Source organism: Bos grunniens, chromosome 2 (genome assembly GCF_055505025.1).
Source record: "Bos grunniens cultivar Pamir isolate PY7600 chromosome 2, Bosgru_T2T1.0, whole genome shotgun sequence".
NCBI lineage: Eukaryota > Metazoa > Chordata > Mammalia > Artiodactyla > Bovidae > Bos > Bos grunniens.
In genome coordinates, this window is record NC_141166.1 from 63,816,698 (window position 1) to 63,841,820 (window position 25,123).

The 25,123-nt window shown below is 47.2% G+C and overlaps 1 protein-coding gene across 8 annotated transcripts in view; it reads left to right on the top strand.

The window, feature by feature from the left end:
- Window positions 1-25,123, top strand: part of TFCP2L1 (transcription factor CP2 like 1) — a 64,870-nt gene that overhangs the window by 19,692 nt on the left and 20,055 nt on the right. For 4 of the 8 annotated variants that reach the window (XM_086349201.1, XM_086349230.1, XM_086349210.1 and 1 more), the window contains 4 exons: window positions 19,005-19,081; window positions 19,642-19,747; window positions 20,393-20,499; window positions 21,939-22,091. In XM_086349201.1, coding sequence (XP_086205327.1) covers window positions 19,005-19,081; window positions 19,642-19,747; window positions 20,393-20,499; window positions 21,939-22,091 — 443 coding nt within the window. Of the gene's footprint in view, window positions 1-14,836; window positions 15,711-19,004; window positions 19,082-19,641; window positions 19,748-20,392; window positions 20,500-21,938; window positions 22,092-25,123 lie in introns of those variants that run through there. The other 4 variants (XM_086349220.1, XM_086349252.1, XM_086349241.1 and 1 more) reach the window with 2 other exon arrangements.

A 25,123-nucleotide genomic window follows, 5' to 3' on the forward strand; every position in this document is an offset into this window, starting at 1 on the left:
TGGGTTCCTGAGTTAGGTTTCAGGGACCACTGAAGTATGGTTAGAATTACTAACTTAGAAGAATGTATATAATCTTTTTTTTGGCAGGGGTTGGAGGGGGAGTTGTGCTGCATGGCTTCTCTGACCAGGGATAAAACCCAGGCCTTCAGCAGTGAAAGCATGGAATCCTAACCTCTGCACCACCAGGGAGTTCCCAGAAGAATGTGTACAGAAAACAAACTTATTATTACCAAAGCAGACAGGTGGGGGCCAGGTGAAGAGGAAGAAGGGAGGTATAAACTAGGAGTTTGAGATGAACAGATACAAACTACAATATATAAATAAATAACAAAGGAGCTATACTCAATATCTTACAAAAAACTGTAATGGGGAAGAATCTGAGAAAGAATAGATGTATGATATAGATATATGTTTAACTGGATCACTTTGCTGTACAGCAGAAACAAACACACAACACTAGAAATGAATGTACTGCAACTTAAAAGAATGTATATGGATTCTCTTTTCTGATTGAGGAAAGTTTTCTGTCTTTAAAAACAAACAAACAAACAATTTATTTACTTATTTGGCCGCACTGGGTCTTAGCTGTGGCATGAAGGATCTTTAGTTGTATCATGTGAACTCTTAGTTGCTTGTGGGGTCTAATTGCCTGACCAGGGATTGAACCCAGGCCCCACATCGGGAGCAAGAAGTCTTAGCCACTGGCCCACCAGGGAAGTCCCTGTGTCTTGCTTTAAAGGAGTTGCTGTACTCAAGTAGGTACCATGATCCTTCCAACCATTTCCTTTCCCAAGAGAAGGAAGAAGCCCAAAGGAAAAATTGAGTGTTTCCAGGCCATGCAGTTAACTAAGGGTGGGGCCAGTCGTGAGCCCCTGGCTGAACAGGGAGGGGAAGAAATGCTTCTTTGTGTTAATTAGGAGCTGGTGTCCCCCATCTCATTCTCCTTCTCTGGACTCTTCTGTCCCTCTTGCGGTTCCTCCTGGGATACTCTTCCTTGCAAAGCCCTCCAGCAAAGAAACCGATTGTTTGGGTTGATGTAGTCTTGGCTGGAGGCCAGAGGTAGACTGCTGGCCTCCCTTGCTCCCTTCTTCTCTACCCCTCACCTGTTTTATGCAGGAATGTCCTGTTGATTCCTTGAGAGGCATCTCATCCCACCCCTTTGATTGATGGGGAAACAGGGGTCGGGGGGTGGAACTGACATGCCAGCTTGTGGCGTGGGTTCCTGGCAGTCTCTTGGAGAGCAGTTCTGTCTTCTCTCCATGGCAGCTCTGGGACAGTGTCTGGGCCTTGGACCACTAGCATCGGAGTCACCTGGAGTGTGTTTCCTGCCAGGTTAGAGCTGGGAAGGGCAGGAATCTGTGTAAAGTGTCCTGTTATTGATATTTATGTATCCTAGGGTTCAAGAGCCCCTGCCTTGAGAATAGTGCTGTTTTCCGTTTCTTCCAGAAAGAAAGACCTAGGCTTTCTTTTACTATTATTATTTTTAAAATTTGTTGGCTGCGCCACTTGGCATGTGGGATCTTAGTTCCCCCACCAGGGATCAAACCCACAACCCCTGGAGTGGAAGCTTGGAGCGTTAGCCACTGGACCATCAGAGAAGTCCAAGAAACCTGTACCTTCTGAAGACAAGTTGAGTCCCTGCCCACTCAAGGCTCTGCCCTGCAGGTTGAGAACTCTCCTGCGCCCAGCCAGGTGTTCTGTGCTCAGGCACACTTGGGAATTTCTTGACATTCTTCTCATGGGGAGAATACATGGTCTCCATCCAGGCACCAGGTCCTGGAAGCTCCCATTTGGGTGGTTAAGGAATGATATATGTCCTCAGTGGGAAGGAGAAACCATACCTGCTCTGGGAATTCACAGAGGTGGACCAGAGGAGATTCCTGAAGTATTAGGGCTGGAGAGGACCTGAGGTGCCATCCCTCCTGCCCTGCTACTGAGAATGTCCGTGGACCAGTGGCACCTGCATTTCACCTGGTTAGAAATGCAGAATCTGGGGTCTGCTACAGGGTATCTGAATCAGAACCTGCATTTCCCTGCAAGTGACCAGGTAATTTATGAATGTACTACAGCTTGAAGGCCTTCCCTCGTGGCCCAGTGGTTAAGAATCCGCCTGTCAATGCAGGGGACATGGGTTCAATCCCTGGTCAGGGAACTAAGATCCCACATGTAGAGGGGCCGCTAAGCCTGTGCACCACCACAACTGAAGCCCATGTACCTAGAGCCTGTGCAGCGCAATAAGAGAAGCTACCGCAATGAGTCAGCTGCTCACCTCAATGAAGAGTAGCCCCAGCTTGCTGCAACTAGAGAAAGCTGGTACACAGCAACGATGACCCAGCACAGCCATAAATAAATAAATGTTTTTCTAAAAAAAAGCTTGAGAGGCTCTGATCTGGCCTGTTCATGCTCATGCTACCCTCTTGTATTGGTGGTGGTCCATGAAAACCAATAGAGGCTGTGTGACTTGCCCTATTTGACAGAGTTGTACTTCAGTCTGATCTTGCTCTCTTTTTAAGTTTTATTAGGATGCAGTTCACATGCCCTGTACATTCGTATAACCATTTAAGTGTCATTGTTTTTTAGTTTAGTCAAGTAAATAAATGAAAAAGTCACTACAAGAAACTCTGCACCTGGAAGCAGTCAGTGTTCATTCCCTTCCTCCCTGCCCCCTGTTCCTCTACTCCCCAAGCCCTTGGTAACCACTAATCTGCCTTCTATCTATAAAGTTGTCTATTCTGGAATAAGTGGAATAATACAAATGGTGGTCTCATGGGGCTGACTTCTTTTACTTAGGATAATAATTTCAAGGGTTATCCATGATGTAGCAAGTATCAGAACTTCATTCCTTTCTGTTGCTGAATAGTATTCCACTGTGTGAACCTACCTCATTTATTCTTTGGTTGACGAACATTTGAGTTTTTTCCCACTTTTTGGCTATTATCAATATGCTGCTATGAATCTTCACGTGCAAGTTTTTGTGTGGAACTATGTTTTCATTTCTCATTTGTATACACTTAGGAGTGAAATTTCTGGGTCCTGTGGTAACTTTTTTTTAAAAAGTTAAAATTTTATTTGAGTGCATCGGGTCTTAGTTGCCACACTCGAGGCTCTTTGTTGCACACGCGGGGGCTTTTCTGATGGCAGAGCTTGGGCTGTAGAGTGCACAGGCTCTGTAGTTGTGGCACGTGGGTTTAGGAGCTCTGAGGCATGTGGGATCTCAGTTCTCCGACAAGGGATGGAACCCATGTCCCCTCCATTGGAAGGCAGATTCTTAACCCCTGGACCACAGGGAAGTTCCTGGATAACTGTATGTTTAACTTTCTGAGGACCTGCCAGGGTGTTTTCCAAAGCAGCTTTGCTAGTTTATGTTGAACCAGCAATACGGGAGGATTTCAGTTTCTCCACATCTAGCAGTTATAATTGTCCATCATTTTGATGGATTAAAGGTGGGGTGACGGAAGGCTCTTCTGGTGGCCTCCATCAGCCATTTACCAGCATCCCATGGAGCAGGTGACCTCAAGGCGGGATTGCCACTGGGTCTCAGGAGCAAACTGAAGCCAGAGGCTCCAACACTGTGAGGATGCTCTGAGAGTTTGTCTGTTTTATGCTCTCTTTGAGCACCAGCTTCCCAGCCTCTGTAGGCAGAGGGCAGACAGTGAAGCCACCAGATGCTCCTGGGAACACATGCCTAGAGGGACTGCTCCCCTGATTCCCTGATTCCTAGGAGGGTATAGGTCCTGTGCTCACCTGAGCTTGGCCCCTGAGTCAGTGTGGCTACCCCCACCCTTGGCCTTTCTCCACTCTGATCAGAGGCTGAGGATGAAGCACTTCCCTGAGATGCCTGCTCTCCTGGGTAGCCTGGGGGTAAGGAAAAGAGGCGCTTTGGTTGCTTTTTGGTTGCTTTGGGTTTCCCTGATAAACACTGTTTGCCCCAACAGTAACTGCCCCAGGGTGTACTTCACGTACCAGAGGCTGAGACAGAAAACGGGGCTGCCAGGGGCCAGACAGTGATGGTCGAAATAATGATCAACCAGGAGGGTCTGGCTCCCCCTTTCAAGATCAAAGGCTTGTGAGGAACCCTAGCCCAGGACACAGTTCCTGCTGGGCCAGGCTTGGAGGGGAGGTGCCTGAGGGAGTCACTGTCCTGACCTTATCTTAGAGATTTGGTTTTCTACCCTCTGCTGTCCTTTGTCCTGTTAACTTACTTGTTCGCACCCCTCCCCCCTATGTAGGAGGGTACCTGTTTCTCCGCATCCCTGTCTGGACTCTGTCAGCCTTGGGAATTTTTTCTAATAGGTGCACAGAAAATGTGCTCCTAATTTTACTTTATTTTTTTAAAGATTTATTTACATATTTATGTTTGGCTGCACTGGTCCTTGCTGCTTTGTGTGGGCTTTCTTTAGTTGTGGCAGCTGGGGGCTACTCTGTTGTAGTGCGTGGACTTCTCATTGCAGTGGCTTCTCTAGTTTCGGAGCGCAGGCTCTAGGGCTCTCGGGCTCAGTAGCTGTGGTGCAGGGGCTTGGCTGTCCCACAGCACGTGGAATCTTCCCGGAGCCGGAATGGAACCCATGTCCCCAGCATTGGCAGGTGGACTCCCAACCACTGGACCACCACGGAAGCCCTGCTCTGGATTTTAGTTCGCACTTACTTTCTTCCCATCAACTGTTATGAGTGAAACTGAGCCATCTTCTCAGGTGTTTGTATGCCTTTTGCGTTCCTTTTACTTAAAAAACAAGCCGGCAGTTTATGTTTATTGCCAATTTTTTTCCTGCCTTTTTGTTCAAGGGCTTCCATTGTGGCTCAGCTGATAAAGAATTCACCTGCAATGTGGGACACCTGGGTTCGATACCTGGGTTGGGAAGATCCCCTGGAGAAGGGAAAGGCTGCCCAGTCTAGTATTCTGGCCTGGAGAATTCCATGGACTGTATAGTCCATGGGGTCGCAAAGAACTGGACATGACTGAGTGACTTTCACTTCACTTTGTTCATTGGGCTGTAGGAAACCTTGTATTAGGTTGGACCAAATGCAGTTAACATTCTGTAAATCAGAACAGGTTGCATATCTGCCATTCCATGTTGCTCATTTCCATACATTAAGGATTCGGTTCAGTAGAGTGGCTACCGAGAAGTTGAACATGTAGAAAGTAGTGAATTTCCTATGAATCAGCAACAACCAAGTGTAAAATGAAACAGGAAAAAGCCATACCATTCCTAGTACTGAGAGCAAACTGAGCAATTTTGAAAGATGTTAATCACCTATCTAGGGATCTAGAGGCCCCTGATTTGAAATCAGTCAACAACGTGCATGATTGCCGGTTGCAGTCAGGTCTATTAGCCCCAGTTCTGGGTGGGGCTGGGCGGGGAGGAGAGGCTAATTTAGACATAGAATGTCAGAACTAGTACTGCTGCCAGTTCCTGCTTACCTTTTACCCGCTTCTCATAATGTGAACATCTTATGTAACCATGGTATGGTGATTGAAAGCAGGCAATTACATAGGCTTGATTCTGTTACCTCTACCACATCCTTATTGAATTTTACTAGTTCCTCCATTACTGTCCTGCTTCTGTCTGGATTCCAGTCTGGGATCCCACATGGCATATTGTTGAAATATTTCCTTGGTCTCCTCTGATCTGTGACCACTTTCTGTTTTTTGTGTTTTTTTTTTTTTGATGTGGACCATTTTTAAAGTCTTTATTGAGTTTGTTATAGTATTGCTTCTGTTTTATGTTTTGGTTTTTTTTTTGCCTTGAGGCATGTGGGAGCATAGCTCCCCAACCAGGTATCGAACCTGCACCCCTTGCATTGAAAGGTGAAGTCTTAACCACTGGACCACCTGGGAAGTCCCTATCTGATGTTTTTAAATGATGATATTGAGATTATTGCATTTTGGGGTTGAAGCGACATGATGCCCTTGCCAGGGCACCATACTGGGGAATCATGACACTGACAATGTCTTACTGCTGATGGTATTAACCTTGATGATTGAGTGTCTGCTAGGCTTCTCCACTGTGAAGTTACAATGTCCCTCTTTGTAACTAATAAATATTTTGGAGTGGAAAAGATATTTCTTTCTACATATAGTAATTGAAACACTATTGTAAGAGCTTTCTCTTATCTACTACTAATTTATTTATTCACTTATTTATTGTATCAGTCTCCAGTATTCTTACCTGGAGAATCCTATGGACAGAGGAGCCTGGCAGGCTACTACTGTCCATGGGGTTTCTAGACTGTCCATGGGGTCAAAAGAGTTGAACACGACTTAGCGACTAAACCACCCACAACCATTGTATCAGTATATAAGTGGATATTTATTTTCTTTGTTGAAATTCAATACTATTGTTACCAGTTTTGTTTCTGAAATCGTTCCAGTTCTGACTACTGGGGGCTCCTTCCAATTGGCCCCCACGATGCTGTGACATGCCTCCATCCTTTTTTTGAGCATGTCCTCACTTTGGCACTGCCAGATGCTTAAGACAAGCCGAGCATCTTGTGATTTCCCTGACCCCTGCCCCGGAAGCAGTCCCCTCTCAAAGGGGTCTCTAGGCTGTGGTTTACTCTTCTGCTTTTGTATAAACAGACACATATTTACTGTCTTCCAGGTATTTATTGAGGATGCACTGTATGCCAGACACAGAGCCTAGTCCCTGGCATTCATAAGTAGCTGTGAGGAGGTTAAGGTTCAAGGTCACCCAGGTGGTGAGCCATCAAGATCAGGACTCCGGTCTGTGATAGTAGTAAAGCCTTGCAGTAGTAAAGTGTGCCTTATGTGTGAGCACTCGGTGTCACACACTTGCCCAAGGCCACACATATGCAAGTGACAAGATACTTGCTAGAGACTTTGTGGCCTTGTGCTTCCTCCATCTGCTATTATTTCAGGACTGCTGGCGTCTGGCCCTCTATTCTCTGAGAGCTATCGAGGGCCTCCATTATGTTTTATGTGGCATTAATTACCCAAAGCAGTAACTGCTGGAAAGTAAACAACCTATAAATCTTGCCAGCCCAGGCAATTGCCTCCTGTTCTTGGGAACACGGTGATCCGGGCTGGAGGCCCTGTGCTGGGTTCTACTGGCTGGGCAGAGCTGCACTGCGGTAGTGCCCAGTGGGTATGGCCCCGGGATGGGTGGGTGGGTGGGCAGGCAGGAGTGTGTCTGCCCTAGGCAGCACCCTGATGGCAGCAGTGACTCTCCCTCCCCTAGACAGCCCAGAAGAAAGTCAGGTAGCTTGGGGCCCTGTTCCAGTTGGGTAGCCTCGGACTGGGTGACCTTGAATGGCCTTGGGCGGACAGGCTGCTCAGGGCTGTAGTGGCGAGGAGGGCATGCAATCCCCAGGACAGTGGCCGGGGATGGGTGGGGCTCAGTACGCTGTTGGTTGGAGGTGCTAGTCACGATGGGCATTTGCTGCTGCTGCTGCTGAGTCACGTCAGTCGTGTCCAACTCTGTGCGACCCCATAGACGGCAGCCCACCAGGATGCCCCGTCCCTGGGATTCTCCAGGCAAGAACACTGGAGTGAGTTGCCGTTTCCTTCTCCAATGCATGAAAGTAAAAAGTGAAAGTGAAGTCGCTCAGTCGTGTCCAACCCTTAGCGACCCCATGGACTGCAGCCTTCCAGGCTCCTCCATCCATGGGATTTTCCAGGCAAGAGTACTGGAGTGGGGTGCCATTGCTTTCTCCCAGTGGGCATTTACTGAGTCCTTATTACCTACCAGGCTGCAGGTGCATGATCTCATTTCATCCCCACAACAGTTTGCAAAGAACATTTTGCAGATGTAGAGTAAGAAGCAGAGGGGTTTGAGGGGTTTGACCCTGCCCAGAACATGGGAGGGTCTGACCCTACCCCAGTGTGTCTGCCCTGACCTGCTCCCCTCTCCCTGCTTGTCCTGGGCCAGGCCACAGGCTGCCACTACCTTGCGCGCATCAGCAGCTCCCTGGGCCTGGGTGACCTGACCCACAAAATGGGCACAGTCATCTTGTGCGGCAGCTTCTCCGGGTGGCCGCCCAGAGAGACCTGAGGGTCTGCCCTCATCTATGTGTGTCTGGTAGTCTGTTTATTGGAGAAAGACTGTTTTTCCCAGATGCCCACCTGTCTGATTAACTTTTGGGTACCAACCTGATGCTGGAAGAAAAAAACTGCTGACCATTGTCACCCTGGTCACCTATTACAGTCTTGGGATAGGCTTGGGATAGTATGAGACAATGCTCCTCCGTTTCTTGTGCTGTATGTTTTTCAAATTTACATGTAATGATCTTAATTTTTAAAAAAAATTAATGCTGTAAATATATATAATGTAAGAGGGAAGGGTCTTTCTCTGCATTATTAGTTCCATATCTTTGGCTCACAAGTATAGAGATATACATATAACACTTTATAATTACTGTGTACATATTATTCAGTGACTTGTTTTTTCCCATTCATATGTATGTGTGTGTGTGGTGACTTTTTTTTTTTTTTGCTATCACGGATTTGGATCTGTTTAATTTTTAAAATTTTTTTGGTTTCCACTATCTTTTTTTAAAAAATATAGTCTATGTGTAATATTACATAAGTTACAGGTGTACAGTATAGTGATTCAGTTTTTAAAGGCTATATTTCATTTATTGTTATTACAAAAAATTGGCTGTGTTGTATAATATATCCTTGTAACTTACTTTATACATATGTAATCTTTTTTATTGAAGTATAGTTGATTTACAATATCATGTTAGTTTCAGGTGTACAGCAGTGATTCAGTTATACATTTATATATACATTCTTGTGTGTATGTGTATATATATATATATATATATATATATATTCTTCTGCAGCTTCTCTTCCCTTATAGATTATTTCAAAATATTGAATATAGTTCCTTGTGCTCTACAGTAGGTCCTTTACATATGTAATCTTTTATTTTATTAAAAAAATTTTTTTTTGGCTGTATTGGGTCTTAGTTGCAGCTCAGAGGCTCTCTAGTTGAGGTGAGCAGGCTTTGTTGCCGCAAGGCATGTGGGATCTTCCCAGACCAGGGATTGAACCCATGTCCCCTGCATTGGCAGGCAGATTCTTAACCACTGGACCACCAGGGAAGCCTCTGTTCTTTTTTATTTTTGACCATTCAGTTCATTTTGTTTTTAGCTGTACTAGTATTGCTGCATTGAATAGCCTCAGAAAAATATTTTTAATTTCATGTGTACCAGCAGTTCTGTAGACTAGAATGCAGGAGATGTGGTTGGATCCTAGGCTGTGTGTGTTTGTAGCTTTGATGGATATTGTCCAAAGGCTGGGACATCCCATCTCCCACTCCTGGCATGTGAAAGCTCATTTCCTCACATTTTGTCCTTGAGGGATGTTAGCAATCTGTTAAATGTTGGCCAATCTGATAAATGAAATTGGCATTGCATTATTTTCATTCGGCCTGTCTTTGACCACTACAGAGGTTGAACATCTTTGCATGTTCTTGGCTTGGCTGACTAGTTCCAGCTCTGTTATTTGCTTTAGGGAATTCAGTGTCAGATTCTGCCACTGTTAGTTAAAAACCTAAAACACGTCAGTACTGTCCAAGGGGCTAGGGGGTGTGTGTGTGGTGTGCACGTGTGCATATCTAGTTCAGGCAAACTGGTAGCTGGTTTGAAGCTTCTTGCCAGCTGGTAGCCTGAGGAACAAAGTTGCAAAGCACTGTAAGAAGTTGCAAAGAAGGAAGAGCTCAGCAAGAGGAGTGAAAATTATGTGAAAATTTCACTTTCACTGTCCATGGAATGTTTAATTGGAATCCAACCATGCCCATTCATCCCTGTGCTATCTGTGGCTGTTTCCTTGTTACAGTGGCTGAATGCGGGAGATGTGACGGATCTTATGGCCACATGGTTGAAAATTGTCACTGCCCAGCCCTTCCTGGATAAAGTTTGCTGATGCCTGAGCTGGGAGATGTTGGTTACTGGGGGTTATACGTGGGAGGAGGGAGGAAGTTCGGTTTGCTGGGCCCTTGCCTGGGCTGGGCACCACTTAGAGGGCTTTGCCTTTGTGTTTTATATAAACTTCCTTGGCAGGGTTTCCTCTTCTTCCCCACTGTGCTCCTTGCCCTCTTTCCCCATTTCTGCTCCTCCCTGCATGGGGTGGAGGCAGGAAGGGGAGAGACATGGAGGTTGGGTGAGAGGGAGGCTTTCATCCCCTTGTGAGTGGTGTCAAGGCTTTTAGACAAAGTCTAGGCCATTCTTCCAGGTGGTGACCAAGCTCCCTAGGAGCCTCAGTCCAGCTGAGGGCCGCCCCCCACCCCCGAAGGCTGAAACCGGAACCCTGAATTGGGAGGAGGTCACCGAGCTCCATTGGCCCCTACTGGCGGGGATGGAGCCTGTGGCCGTTGCTCCTCCGGCCCTGCCACGCTGTCAGCTTAGTTCCTCTGGTCAGGGCTGGCTGCCATCTGCAGAGGCTGAATCCTGGCCCTGGGGCTCTTCCCTGCTTTCCTTTAAAAGGCCTTGATCTGCTCCATAGTGGAGGGTGGGGCAGAGTCATTGGAGGAAATTGCCTCAAAGGCTTTGGCAAAGCTTCGAAAAGCCAAGACGTGCTATAATGACCTCATTGCAGGGGAGATTTTGAGCCAGGGACCTCCTGTGCATCTGCATCAACCAGCTGTGCTAACTGCAATATTGTCCACATTTTGGAGGTGTGGAAACTGAGGCTTACCCATGGAGCCAAAGTGATGGGCCCAGAGGGGAGTCTGGGCTCCAAACCTGGGTGCCAGCCAGATCCCCAAGATAATCGTAAGGGACTGCAGAAAAACACTGGTAGCTGCATAGCTGTGTAATGTTTTACAATGACTGTTTAATTGCAGTATATGATTATGATTTTCTATATGCAGGCGTGGTACACACTTAAAAAAATTAAGTTGAAGTGAGTTGATTAAATAAAACGGGCTCACATTTACAGCAACATGGACGGACCTAGAGATTATCATACTAAGTGAAATAAGACCAAGAAAGACAAATATCATATGTTATCACTTATGTGTGGAATCTGAAATATGACATGATTTTATCTATAAAACAGACTCACAGACACAGAAAACAGATTTGTGGTTGCCCAGGGGTAGGGAGGTAGGGGAGGGATGGACTGGGAGTTGGGATTAGTAGATGCAAACTATTGTATATAGAATCGATAAACAAGAAGGTCCTATTGTATAGCCTAGGGAACTATATTCATTATCCTATGATAAACCTTAATGGAAAAGAATATGAAAAAGAATATATGTATATATCACTGAATCATTTTGCTATATAGCAGAAATTAACACAACTTTGTAAATCAATTATAGTTCAATAAATTAAAAACAATAGGCTGATACACTGCAGGTGATTTTTAATTTCAGTGGCAAAATTGTGGGATGGAGTGTGACTGAGTAAAGCAGTGCAGCCCTTGCCCCCAGCATGTCCCTGGCACAGATGGGGTGGTGTGGGGGGGTGTACAGTGATGGCTCAGCAATGGGGCCCAAGAGAACCACCCTCTGTAGCAGGACTGGGGAGTTGGAAACACACAACCATAATGCAATGCAGAAGGCAGTGCAGAATGCAATGCCAGCTCCAACAGTTCTTCCTCCACTGAATTCTTTTGTGTGAGAGAGAAATACTTGAACAACATGGGTTTGAACTGCACAGGTCCAGTGATACACAATATTAAATTCTTTTCAATAGCAAATACGCAATCTGAAGTTGGTGGAGCCCAGAGATGCGGAGGAACCGCAGATCTGGAGGGCAGTCTGTGAGACTGTTTTCAGCCACGCTGAGCCCCTGACCCCTGCAATGTTCTAGGGTCAACTAATTCAGATCGACTGAATGCTCTAGAGATGAGAGAACAAATACTCATGTACCCAACGTGGTGTTTTCAGCCAAATTTGTTTCTGATTTTTCCTTCTTTCTAATTCTGTTGCTTTTCCTCCCAAAAGCATAATCATGATTGTGAAGTTGGTTATACCTCTGTGCACAGGTCAGGAAGATCCCCTGGAGGAGGGCGTGGCTACCCACTCCAGTATTCTTGCCTGAAGAATCCCGTGGACAGAGAAGTCTGGAAGGCTACAGTCAATGAGGTCTCAAAGAGCTGGACACAACTGAGGGACTAACACGTTCACTTTCACTGTGCACTCTAAAATTTTTACTCCTTGCACACTTGGCCATTAAAAATGACCAGTGCCATTTTTGCTGGCTCCAAACTTTATATAAAGTGGTTTTCTAGACATCCCTGTGCCCTTTGTGGAGTGTTGCTGAGATTTCTCCATGTTGGTGCGTGTCTCCAGAGGACTTATTTTAAGTTCTGTGTGCTATTCCGTTTTTAAGTTCTATAATAGATTGTGTTGCTCCTGTGACTGGATGTAGTTGGTGACAGTTTCTCACTGCAGCAACAACGCCACAGTGAACGGTCTTTGTCTAAGTCTCCCGGTGCTCATCAAGGACTTGCTTAGGACATTTCTCGAATTGATGTGCTTGACAGAAGGCCTCTGTGTCTTTAGCCTGACTTTCTTTCTTCCCCCCGAACTCTTGTCCCAGTGGTTGTATCTGTATAACACATCAATCAGCAGTGCCCCAAAGTCCATTCTCCACATGCTCAGCTGAAATTTTTTGCCTCTCTGCACAGATGTTAGATGATATCGTATTTTACTTTACATGGCCCTGTTTACTTACACCATCCGGCACATCTTTCTGTGTGTTTGTTGACCTTTTTATGTTTTCATGGGATGACCATATATGGCCCAGTCTGCCAGGTCCTTTCCCATTGATAGAGACTGTGTAAATACTAACAGCACCTCTGGCATTTTCAAAAGTGTCGCTTTATAAATGTTAACAGAGAGAGTTTTTCCTACATGATGTAAAGGGCATAATTTTTTCTTTATGTATTTGTTTCTAGTTTAAAGAAACTCTTTTCTATCCCATGATCCAAAAGTAGTCTCATATTTTTTTAGAAATGTTTTAGAAAGTTTTGCTTTTTTTCTTATAGTTTCTAATCACTGAGAATTGACTTATTATGTGTGGTATGAGGTATGGATATATTTTTCCTGTATGGATAACCTCAACTTATCCCACAGTCTTGAAAAGTCTATCTTTTTAATTTTTATTTTTTAAAAAATATTTATTTATTTGGCTGCTTTGTGTCTCAGTTGCGTCATATGGGGTCTTTTGTTTGTAACTCATGGGCTCTGGAGCTTGTGAGCTCAATAATTGAGGCTCGTGGGCTTAGCTGCTCCATGGCATGTGGCATTTTAGTTCCCTGACCAAGGATCAAATCTACATCCCCTGCATTGAGAGGCAGATTCTTAACCACTGGACCACCAGGGAAGTCCCCAAGTCTGTCTTTTTCAAATCATGTTATAGATCAAATTTCCATGTATCTAAAAATCTGTTTCCGGGCTCTTTATTTTTTTTTCCCCCATTGTTCTATTTGTCATCATTCCAAAAATGTCCTGGTTTTAGCTACTGTAACCTTATAATATGTTCAGAGTATTTTGTTGTATTATTATTAAAATTTTTATTTTATTGAAGTATAGTTGATTTACAATTCTGTCAATTTCTGCTGTACAGCATACTGATCCAGTTATATACACACATCCTTTTTCATATTCTTTTCTATTATGGTCTATCACAGGATTTTGAGTGTAGTTCCCTGTGCTCTACAGAGTATTTTAAATGGGTTAGTAATATGTGTTTCAGGGAGACTAAATAGTCTATTCTAAATAGACTAGAATAGCACACCCAGTTTATCATGAGCAAGTGATATACCACAGAATGGTCACATAGCCACCAGACTTCTAAGACCCATCTTGGTTCAGAGAACTGAGGTCATGGGCCTTAGGAATTTGAGCCTTGAAAGAAAGGGGAAGGTTTTGATAGATGGAACAGGGTCATGAAATGAAATGAATATCAAGAAATTCAGGAGCTTCCTGAGTATCAGAACCAGAAGGGGGCATTGGAAGCCACTAGACACTGTGCGGAGTAGTTTGGCTAAGTGACCAGTCTTCAGAGTCCAACAGACCTGGGTTTGATCTTCAACAAGATACTTAATCTCTGACTTTATTTCCTCATCTCTACAGTGGGAGCCATATTGGGTTTTCCTCATAAGATGGTTGCTGCTGCTGCTGCTGCTAAGTTGCTTCAGTTGTGTCCGACTCTTCGCGACCCCATAGATGGCAGCCCACCAGGCTCCCCTGTCCTTGGGATTCTCCAGGCAAGAACACTGGAGTGGGTTGCCGTTTCCTTCTCCAATGCATGAAAGTGAAAAGTGAAAGTGAAGTCGCTCAGTTGTGTCCAACTCTTTGTGACCTTGTGGACAGCAGCCTACCAGGCTCCTCCGTCCATGGGATTTTCCAGGCAAGAGTACTGGAGTGGGTTGCCATTGCCTTCTCCGAATATGGTTGAGAGGGCTAAATGAAATAATGCTCAGAAGGGCTTAGCAATGTCCCAACTCATCGCTGGATGACAGTTAAGTGATGGTGGTTTATTTATTATTCTATCCCCTTGATTCTAGGGCTTCCCAGGTGATGCTAGTGGTAAAGAACCCGCCTGTCAATGCAAGAGATGCAAGAGACGCAGGTTTGATCCCTGGGTTGGGAATATCGCCGGAAGGAGGGCATGGCAACCCACTCCAGTATTCTTGCCTGGGAAATCCCATGAACACAGGAGCCTGGCAGGCTACAGTCTATGAGGTCACAAAGGGTTGGACATGACTGAGTGCACACACATATCACACCCATCCCTTGATTCTAAGACCAACTTTTTTTTTTCTTTTTCCACATTTCACAATTCTGAAATTAGAACAGGCTTTACTGTCATACCATGTAGCAAGCAGAGGATTTTACAGACAAGGAAATGTTTTATCTAGGGTCATGGAAAAAGTCGAGTTGGCCCTCCTAGGAATTACCTTTATTTCTAGTCCTAAAGGGGAGAAGGAAGGAGAACAGAGTACCATATGTCCTGGGGATGGGGTTGCTGAGGCGCTTTATATGCCACCAGATGCTGTGCTGTGGTAGACTTTAACCAGCACACAGAATGAAGCCAGATGCCTTCAGAAAGGTGAAGGTGAGAGAGAGTCCTCTGTCCTTCAGACAACACCCACCAGGTTGGATGGGCTCAAGTTTCTGCCCCTGGCTCCATCCGCCACTGACTAGCCGTGTGAGTTTGTTCAAGTCCGGTAACCTCTCTGAGCCTCTGCTTCCTTCTGTCAGGCGGTACTCATAATCTAAACTGCGCTGTTGGTTCAGGTGAGTTAATCTCTGGGCAGACTTTCACGCTGAGTCAGCGCCCAGTAAATGGAAGCTGTTAGGTGTTTCCTGAAGGCATGTTTTTCCCCACCCACCTCCTGGCCACTGTTTTTCTTGGGGGTGACTTTCTTGATCATTCTTCCCCTCAACTGTAGAAATCTTGCCTGCTCTTTAAAGTCCATGGCAATGTTCTCTCCTTGTTCAAACCCTTCCTCCCCACCTCCCCATTCTGGGTGAGGATCACCCGCTTTGGATCTCCGTCGTTTCTTAGAGGCATTCTCTTTTTAGTTATTTTTCTTTCTTTTTAATTTTAATTGAATTTTTATTATATAGTGGAGTAAAATGGCAACCCACTCCAGTACTCTTGCCTGGGAAATCCCACGGACAGAGAAGCCTGGCGGGCTACAGTCCATGGGGTCCCAAGAGTCAGACATGACTGAGCAACTACGCCACCACCACCACCGTAGTTTACTTACAATGTCATTTTAATTTCAGGTATGTAGCAGAGTGATTCATTTATATATACATGTATCTATTCTTCTTTTCAGATTCTTTCCCATATGTTGTTATAGAATACTGAGTAGAGTTCCTTGTGCTGTAGTAGGTCCTAGTTGTTTATTTTATACATAATAAAGTATATATGTTAATCCCAAACTCCTAAGTTATGCCTTTCCAGTTTTCCCCTTTGGTGACTGTAAGTTCATCTTCTAAATCTGTGAGTCTGCTTCTGTTTTGTAAATAAGTTCATTTGTGCTGTATTTTAGATTCCACATATAAGTGATATCATATGGTATTTGTCTTTCTCTGTTTGATCTGTTTCACTTAGTATGACAGTCTCTAGGGTTTGCCTTATGCCGGTGCTGTTTTGATGTATCCCAGAGGATTGCCATCCCTTTGAGGGCAGGCGTGTGTCTTGCAAACCCTACAGTTTGAGCACAGAGGAGCCTTGCAGAGACCCCTGAGTCCCTCCTCTGCGTCTAACAGTACAGTGTTGAGCAGAACACACGCAGCCCTGGGCCTTGACAGAGCCCACTTTCTGTGGCTCCCACGGGTGCCTAGAAATGAGGCTGGCCAAGCAGAGAGATGCCCTCATCCCCCAGGTCATTTCAGCCCCAGGTCAATTCTGCCACCCTGACCTTACTCATCAGCCCGATTGTTGGTGTTGTGCAGGGTCGGAGGGGCCTGGGAGGCGTATTGGCGTTGAGGCAGCCTGAATGGAGAGGGAGCCAGGTTTCTGTCTGAAGCCTGAGCAGGGGGTTGTAGAGTGGCTGGGGGACTCCGTGGGGAAGCATATTGGCTGGGACCCCGGACCTGAAGTCCCACTTAGTAGCTCTGATCCCCAAATGGCTGCCTGTGATGCTCGGGCCTGGGAACTACTCTGTGTGGCACGGGAGATACCTCCTGCCAGGCCTGAGCTGAGCTTGCCCTGCAGAGCCTGGGGTCAGTGTTAATGGGGCCCTAGGGTGCCTGTAAACCCACAGTAATGACCATTTGGGCCTTGGGCTTCATGCCAGAGCCGGCTGCATTCTTCCTCGGGGAAGGTAGAGGACACTGGAAAAACCAGTTAGGGCGTGGGAGGCTCCATTTCATGTAGCTGTCAAGGGAGTGTTGGCTCAGGAGCCCGGAAATGTTATGTGAAAAATCTGGCTTTTTCAGAAAGGTACTAGTGTCGGTTCAGATCAGCAAGACCCTTCGGAACCAGCATGAGGGCAGGGCAGGAGTTTGGAGTCTGTGCCTTTTCCTTCTGACGGGATGTGCCCAGCAGGGCAACCTGAGTGGTTTTCATGGTCTTAGCCTGAATGGAGAGGGAGCCAGGGCTGGTGCAAGCCAGCTGGACAAGTCCTGCCCTCCTGAAGGGAGAAGGGAGCTTTGCTGAGTGGGCATCTCTGAGCCCAGCCAGCACTGTGTCCATGACCACACCACTGGGTCCCTCTGCTCATCTCCCAAGATTCACCTGGCATTTGGCACATGGTTGTTAATGCTCAGCAAATGCTTGGAATGAATGATTGATTTCAGAGTGTCTGTCCATTATGTTTTTCATTGAGAGGAGGACTATAGTAGTTTCATGGGGTTGCTTTAACAAAAGAACTACAAACATGTTGGCTTAAAACAAAGCAGAAGTTTATTCTATCCCAGTTCTGGAGGCCAGAAGTCGGGAATCCGCCACAGCCATGGGGGCTTTAGGAGAGAATTTGTTCTTCGCGTCTTTTGGCTTCAGGTGGCTCCAGGCACTCCTTGGCTTGTGGCCTCATCAGTCCAGTCTCTGCTCCCATGGGTCCCTGCTCCTTCTTTTCTCTGTGTGTCCTCTTACAAGGGCACTTGTCATTGGATGTAGGGACCTCCAGGACAAACCAGGATCATCTCTCTCACCTCAATATCCTTAACTTAATTGCATCTGCAAAAACTTTTTCCAAAGCAAAGATAATATTCTCAGATTCTGGAGATTAGGGTATGGACATATCTTTTGGGGGCTACAATTCAATCCACTCCAAGGAGTCTTAATATTTGTCTAATCATTGCTTTTTTAGATATAGTAAGACTGTTAACCACTGGGTTTGTGCCGCTCCTAGATGCATATATATCTATATCTGTGTCTTTCTCTACATTAGATTTCCTTTTCTTTCATTGATTTAGGTTCAGTCCTTCCCCATTGAGTGTCTGATAAACAATCATTCATGTTAACACAAAACTTTAGGAAATTAACTTTTTAATCTAGTGGTAACTTGGATTAAATCTGCAAAACCCAGGGAAACCTGAGTGAGGTCTGGGGTTTAGTTGATTGCACTGTGCCATGGTCAGTTTTGATAATGTACCATAGTGAATTCAGATGCCACCCCTGAGGGAAGCTAGGGGATGATACTCAGGACCTTTGTGTACTATTTTTGTAACTTCTTGAGAGCCTATCATTATTAAAAAAAAATTTTTTTTAACAGTTTGATTGGATATACCAAGACCAATGATGAAATCATTTGTTCTCTCTTATTTGCAACACATCCATTGTTAACCTGCAATTTGTGGCGAGGTGTTTTAGAGTTGTCACTGAACTTGATTTGGAAAAAGTTGACATCGTTTGATAGGTGGTCTTTCTGTCTAGGAATGTTTTGTGTTGTATTTTTTCAAGGTATGTTTTATCTTCCAGTAAAATGTGTGTAGTTTTCTTCAGGTAACTTGTAGATATTTTAAAGTTTGGGGTTTTAAGTTTGTTCTTATGGATGGATCTTTTCCCTATCTGTATTCTTTAACTGGCTCTTGCTGGTTACATGTCCCTGAACAGAATCCCCACACCTTTCAAATACATGAAATTCTTTTAGCTTGAGAAAATGCTCTTCATTCTGCAGTTAGAGACAATGTTTAACAGGTTTTTATTCATTCCTTTAAACTTGCTCTCAGAAAGGGTCCATCTGTTCAGTTATTGAATGTAGATTTAAGTATCTGTTTTCTTCATCTGAGTATATGGGGGATGTTCTTTATAAAGAAATACAAAGTTGTGCTCTGTAAATGTAATGTTAACTGTATTGTTTTGGATTCTGTCTTTGAACATTGTAGAGGTGCTGTCTCTCTCCAGGGGTCATGTGCATTACCTGGGGGGCCCTGGGTCCCTACCAGGTCAGATGGACAAATGGGGTGTCCTGTCCATAGTGTGATATGAACTTTTCTTGTCCCTGGCTTTTCTTCTCTGCTTTGGTCGCAGAGCCATGAGGCCTGGGTGGGCATTGAGAAGGCCTCTAGCTTGCCGAAGCCCCAAAATTGAAAACAGAAGTGGAAAATGTACCATTAACCTCCCTCCAGGTCAATCTTACGAAATTCGACTGCTGGAGAACAGGAAACTGGGAGATTTTCAGGATCTGAACACAAAATATGTGAAGGTAAGGCTCCGGTCCGCACCTTGCCTGGACACCTGGGGGTGCTTGATTGGGGGCCTAACACCTGGGCTTGCACTGGGAATCAGGAGTGCCTGGGAGGTTTGGGGAAAGCTCCAGGGACAGAGGTGGGCTCAAGGTCCCTGGAGTGTGGGGTCTGAGGGGCCTTGGTCAGGCCGGCAGTGCTGGGAGCTGATAGCCAGGTCACACAGACTCGGGTTGCAGCCTGGCTTTGCCTCTTCCCAGTGTTTTCTGAGCCTCAATTTGCTCACTTGCACAGAAGGTTTGTGAATGACCCCTGTGTACGAACACATAGCAGCCCCTTGAGAGCAGGGCATCCCCCGCTGTTTGTGCTGTTGTTCCTATTGTTTGGGTTCCAAGGAGGGAGGGGTGACATGAGGAGCTAGGGGGAAAGGCCCCAGGCAGAGGGCCTCGGAGGAAGAGAGGTTTGTCTGATTGGGGGAAGGTCAGGGTGGGTTCCTTGGGGGTCCCTCCGGGCCCCACACTCAGCTGTTCTCCGCCCCCCGCCCGCCACCCCCCCCCCCAACCCCGGCCCCGGCCCCCAGAGCATCATCCGCGTGGTGTTTCATGACCGGCGTCTGCAGTACACGGAGCACCAGCAGCTGGAGGGCTGGCGGTGGAGCCGGCCTGGGGACCGGATCCTGGACATTGGTGGGTTTCTGGGCTGAATGGGGGTTCTTCCTGGGCACCATCAGGACCCAGCAGTGTCCAGGGCCTCTTACCACACTTCTGCCTTGTGTGAAACCCCATGGGAGCTGGTGGAGGTGACCACATCATGAGCCCTGCCCTCGGGGAGTATCCCTTTTGGGGTACATGGGGAGGGGCATTTAGAAATAAGGACCTGTTGTCAGGAAGTAAGAAGCAGGGAAACCTTCACAGAAGGATCCTGACTTGATGGAGGGCAGGGTGGGCATCAGAGAAGGGGCAACCGAAATGGAACTGAGGGCTCAGGCAGTGGTCCACAGGCTTTTTATTCACAAAACTTGGGGCGAGATGGGTTTTGGAATTCAGAAGTTGGAATAATAGTAGGGTGTGTAGACCTGCAGTCGGGTCACACCACGAACAGGCCATGTTCTTGTAGCCATATAGAGTGATGGCACACAATGGGGCGAGGGCTCGGAATAGCTTCATGGAGATTCAAGTCAGGATTCTGCCAAATGAACTACGCAGAACCCAGCTTTCAGAACTCTTGGCGTTTCAAACTGTGTAAGGAGTTTGGACCTGTAATAGGAGTCCTTCCCGAAATATTGGGAGTGGCTGACGATTGCACTTTTGTGTGTGTGTGTGTGTGCACAGATATTCCACTGTCTGTTGGTATCTTGGACCCCAGGGCCAGCCCAACCCAGCTGAATGCAGTTGAGTTTTTGTGGGATCCTTCAAAGAGAGCGTCTGCGTTCATTCAGGTGAGCAGAAAGGAGGTTGCCCTTTTGGGGAGGTCAGAACTTTGGGGTCCATCATGTTGTTTCTCAAAACCATCCATGGGTGGGGCCTTGATGGGCTTTTGCCCTTGGCTACAGGCAAGGAGGCTGAGAGGGAGGGTGAGCGGAGCCCAGAGCCATGAGACTGGTTGGTCACTGGGGCTAGGAGGAAGATTTGGGATGTGTGGGTGATTTCCTGTGTGGGTGTTGCTTATCAATATGTAAGCTTTTTACACAGTAACTGAGTCCTAGCATAAATAATTTGAAGTACAAATTTTTTTTCATAATTGTTTCTATTAAATGTTTAATTCTGAAACTCCTGGTATGAAAGTGAAAGTCTTAGTTGCTCAGTTGTGTCCGACTCTTTGCAACCCCATGTACTGTATATCCTGCCAGGCTCCTCTGTCCATAGGATTCTCCAGGCAAGAATACTGGAGTGGGTTGGCCATTTCCTTCTCCCGGGGATCTTTGCAACTCAGGGATTGAACCCGGGTCTTCTGCATTGCAGGCAGATTCTTTACCATCTGAGCCAACAGGGAAGCCCATAAGAGCTTCTGCTATGGACCTGACCTTATGTTAAACACTACAGCAGATCCAGGTGCCCGAGGGCATGGCCAGGGCCCTGTGCTTCTGGGCTTCCCCTGGCTCTCTCACTTGCTGTGGGTCCCTTTTTGAGCTTCTTGGTTTTTCTCCCTGTCTTATAAATTAGAGAATGAAAACAGAGCCATGACCACAGGCCTGGTTCATAGTAATCACTCAGTGAGAGTAAGTGACCTTTTTGCCTTGCATAGTTATAATACTCAAATTGCATTTCAAAAGAATTATTATAATATTATTGTTTATTATTACAACAATATGTATTTGTATTGAGTTGGCCAGAAAGTTTGTTCGGATTTTTCATACCACCTTTTGGAAAAAACTGCAACTAACTTTTTTACCAACTCAATATTATGACAATGTGATTATGTTATTATAGCAATCAGTACACATCAAGTGCTTTCTATGTAGCAGGCACTTATCAGAAGTCCAGAAATGGTTCTAGCTTCTGGCCTGGCCTGAGTAACCTGGGGACTAAGGGACTAGGCTCCTAAGGACTAAGCTGTGGTCCCTGCTCTGTGGTCTCTGGGATTTGTCCAGGCAGAGGTCTCAGGGGGAGGAGTGAGAGAGAGTTATGGGGTCAGTGGGCCTGGAGTAATGGCAAGGACTTAGCTGGTCAGGCAGGGCCTCCAAGGTCAAAGGATGGAAGTGAGAGGCTGTGGGGGGTGGCCAGTGGCCTGATGCAGTGGCCAGCACTGGGGGACAGCAGGGAGGTGGAGATGGGTCTGACTGTGTGGGATGGACACATCTCCTGGGAGAGGAGCTCCTGGGGGTTCAGACCCCACCCTCGCCCACCTCTGGCTAACTGCGTACCGCATCCCCCGCAGGTGCACTGCATCAGCACTGAGTTCACCCCGAGGAAGCACGGGGGTGAGAAGGGTGTGCCCTTCCGGGTGCAGATCGACACCTTCAAACAGAGCGAAAATGGAGAGTACTCGGAGCACTTGCACTCAGCCAGCTGCCAGATCAAGGTGTTCAAGGTAGGATGGCCACCAGCGTCCCGCCCACCGCCACCCCAGCCCAGGACTGGAGGCCAACACCCCAGAGCTCAGCAATGAGGGCAGTGGCCAGGGGCTAGGGGCTCCTGCCTGGGCTCTTTCACCCTCACAGGCAGCCGAGCTCAGCTCTGCTTGACCAGAGTGATGGGACTGGCACAGTTAGAGATTTCTGTTTTCCTCCCAAGCACTTTGGCCACAGAGTCTGTGATTGCCCATTAGAGTCTCCTTAAAAAACAAGTCAGGAGACCCCCTTTGAAGGTCCTGACCATGGGTGTTATTTTTTAAAATGTTTTTATAGCAGTATAGTTAATTTACAAAGTTGTGTTAGTTTCAGGTGTATAGCGCAGTGATTCAGTTATATGTATCAATTCTTTTCCATTACAGCTTATTACAGAATATTTCATATAGTGCCCTGTGCTGTACAGTGGGTCCTTGTTGGTTATCTGTTTTACACATGTTACTGTGTATGTGTTAATCCCAGTGGATCCTGTTCTTTAGGGCCCCAAGACCCTTGTCCCTCTGCTATGGCCTCCTGGTACCGCCTCCCTTTTCCTTTCTTGCCTCACCCTCTGCAGTTGCCTGTCATTGTTTCTCATCCCATCTCTCTGGACAGATTATTTCCTAAAAATGACTGCCAGTGGTGCAGCTCAAGGTGGCCCTGGGGGGAGGGGGTGACAGCAGAGTCCACGTCACTCTGGTGGGTGCACCAGCCCTGAGCAGGACCGCTGCCAGCAGATGGGACCTGCCCGCTTTCCTGGGGAATCCCAGCAGGTGCCTGAGGACCAGCCTGGTGCCTTTCCCTCTCCTTCTGGTCTTTCGCAATCAGGACCTGGGGACTTATTGACAGAGTTCCAGCTGCTGGAGCTGGAGATTCCAGAGGGAGAGGCTGTAAAAATGAGGGCCTGTCCCAGAAGAAGCTGGGTCAGTGTTGCTGTTTCTGAGCTAGGGATAGATGTGGAAATAAGCGCCCACAGGTAGAACCATCAGCCTGGTGGCAGAGTGCTCATCTGGCCTGTTTCCCAACTGGACAGGAAGGCCCTGAAGCTGCTGTGTCTGCACTTAGGTGACCACACAGCTGGGCAGCCAGCTTCATCCCCACTGATAGTGTCTGGCCGTCTGAGGGCTATGGGCAAAGGGTTCTGAGGCCTTGGCCAGGCTGTATGTGTTGGTGGAGGTGAGTTTGTCTCTGCTGCCAGAGTGGTGGCACCTCCAGAAACCTATGTCAGCATGATGAAGACTTGAATCTGGCCTCTGAAGGAAGTTACATTTCTCCCCCATGTTTATATCTCCCTCCTGATGTAAAAAAAAAAAAAAAAAAAAAATCACCAAAGTTGAGTGGCTTAATACTACATTATCTTCTAATGCTGAAGTCTGAAATGGGTTTCACTGGGCTAGGGTCAGGCGTCAGGAAGATTAAATTCCTTTCTGGAGGCCCTAGGGGAGAATCTCTTTCCTTGGCATCTCCAGCTTCTAGAGGCATCTGCTTTCCTTGGCCCGTGGCCCCTCCTCCATCCTCAAAGCCAGCACTACCCCAATCCCTCCATGCTCCCCGCAACACACACTTTAAGCCTCCATGATTACACTGGGCCCACTGGGATGATCCAGGCTCACCTTCCTATTTTAGTCTCTCACTCTTGGCAATCCTGATTCCATTTGCAACCTTGCCCTCTTGTGCCCTAAGGTAACATTCTCCCAGGCTCTGGGAATTAGGACGGGGCCATCTTTGGAGAGCATTAGTCTGCAGATCCTGTTTACCAGTGCCTCTGGTCTTGGGTTCTTGATTCCAGCTCCCCCTGGACAGCTCTGAGGCTGCACAGTGGTGGTCTCTGCCTGTCCTGCAGTCCCATCCTCTCTTGGTTGTGTGCAGACCACATCCCACCAGCCATCTTCTGCCCTCAGGTGGGGGTGCATCCAGTGTGATGCCCTGGGATCAGGCCCTGGGCCAGGCAGTAGGAGGGAGGAGCAGTCTGTGCCAGGGATGCTCAGTTCTCCCCATGGCCCCTGACAGCTCCCCCTCTTACACCTCAAGGCGGACACTCAGAAATGAGGCCTCTACCTGGCTCCTCAACACCACACCAGGCCTTATTGGGGGAATTGATCTGGAAGCTGCTTTGGCATCTCCTGCAAGAGGGAAGGAGCATCTGTCACCCAAAATGAAAGTGAAAGCAAAAGTGTTAGTCGCTCCGTCGTCTGTGTCTGACTCTTTGCAACCCCATGGACCATAGCCCACCAGGCTCCTCTGTCCATGGAATTCTCCGAGCAAGAATGCTGGAGTGGGAAGCCATTCCTTTCTCCAGGGAATCTTCCTGACCCAGGGATCCTACCTGGGTCTCCTGGATTTCAGGCAGATTCTTTACCATCTGAGCCGCCAGGGAAGCCCTGTCACCTGAAATGAGCTCCTCAGAATGCCTGAGGTGGCCTGGCCACCCACCCACAGGAGCAGTCGAGATAGGTGTGCACCAGGGCCAGGCAGAGCCCTGCCAATCTGTCCGTAACTCTCCTATCTCAGGTCACCCTGGTTACTAGGAAGCCCCTGGCTTCTTGGTGCTGCCCTGGGGCTCTGTGGGGATGTCTTAGGACTCTCCCTTTCCTGCCAACTCCTTGCAGGGGTCTCCCTGGGGCTGAGTGGTGTCCCCCACAGGCAGGCTCAGCCTTGTTCTGCCAGTAATACTTCTGGGCCAGGAGGAAAGGCCTCCTTTCTGGGACAGGATGGAGGTGGAGCAGGGAAACCAGATGATGGGGGTCCAGCTGCCACACGCCTGGATCTCCCACTGGACACCAGATCTGTCGTTCATGTCCCCATAGGACCCCCAGCAAAGCTTCCTCCCTCCAGCCTGGGTGTCCTCCCAAAGGCTATTTCCTAATGCCCCCTGAGTTGGGAGTCAGCAGCTGCAGCCTGAGGAAAGTGCCCACCAGGATGATCCCAAAGGCACCATGGAGCGGAAGGGTGGATTTTCTTCCCTAACTGCCCACCTCGTGTGGTCTGCCCTGTACAGAGTAAAACACTCAGTTCA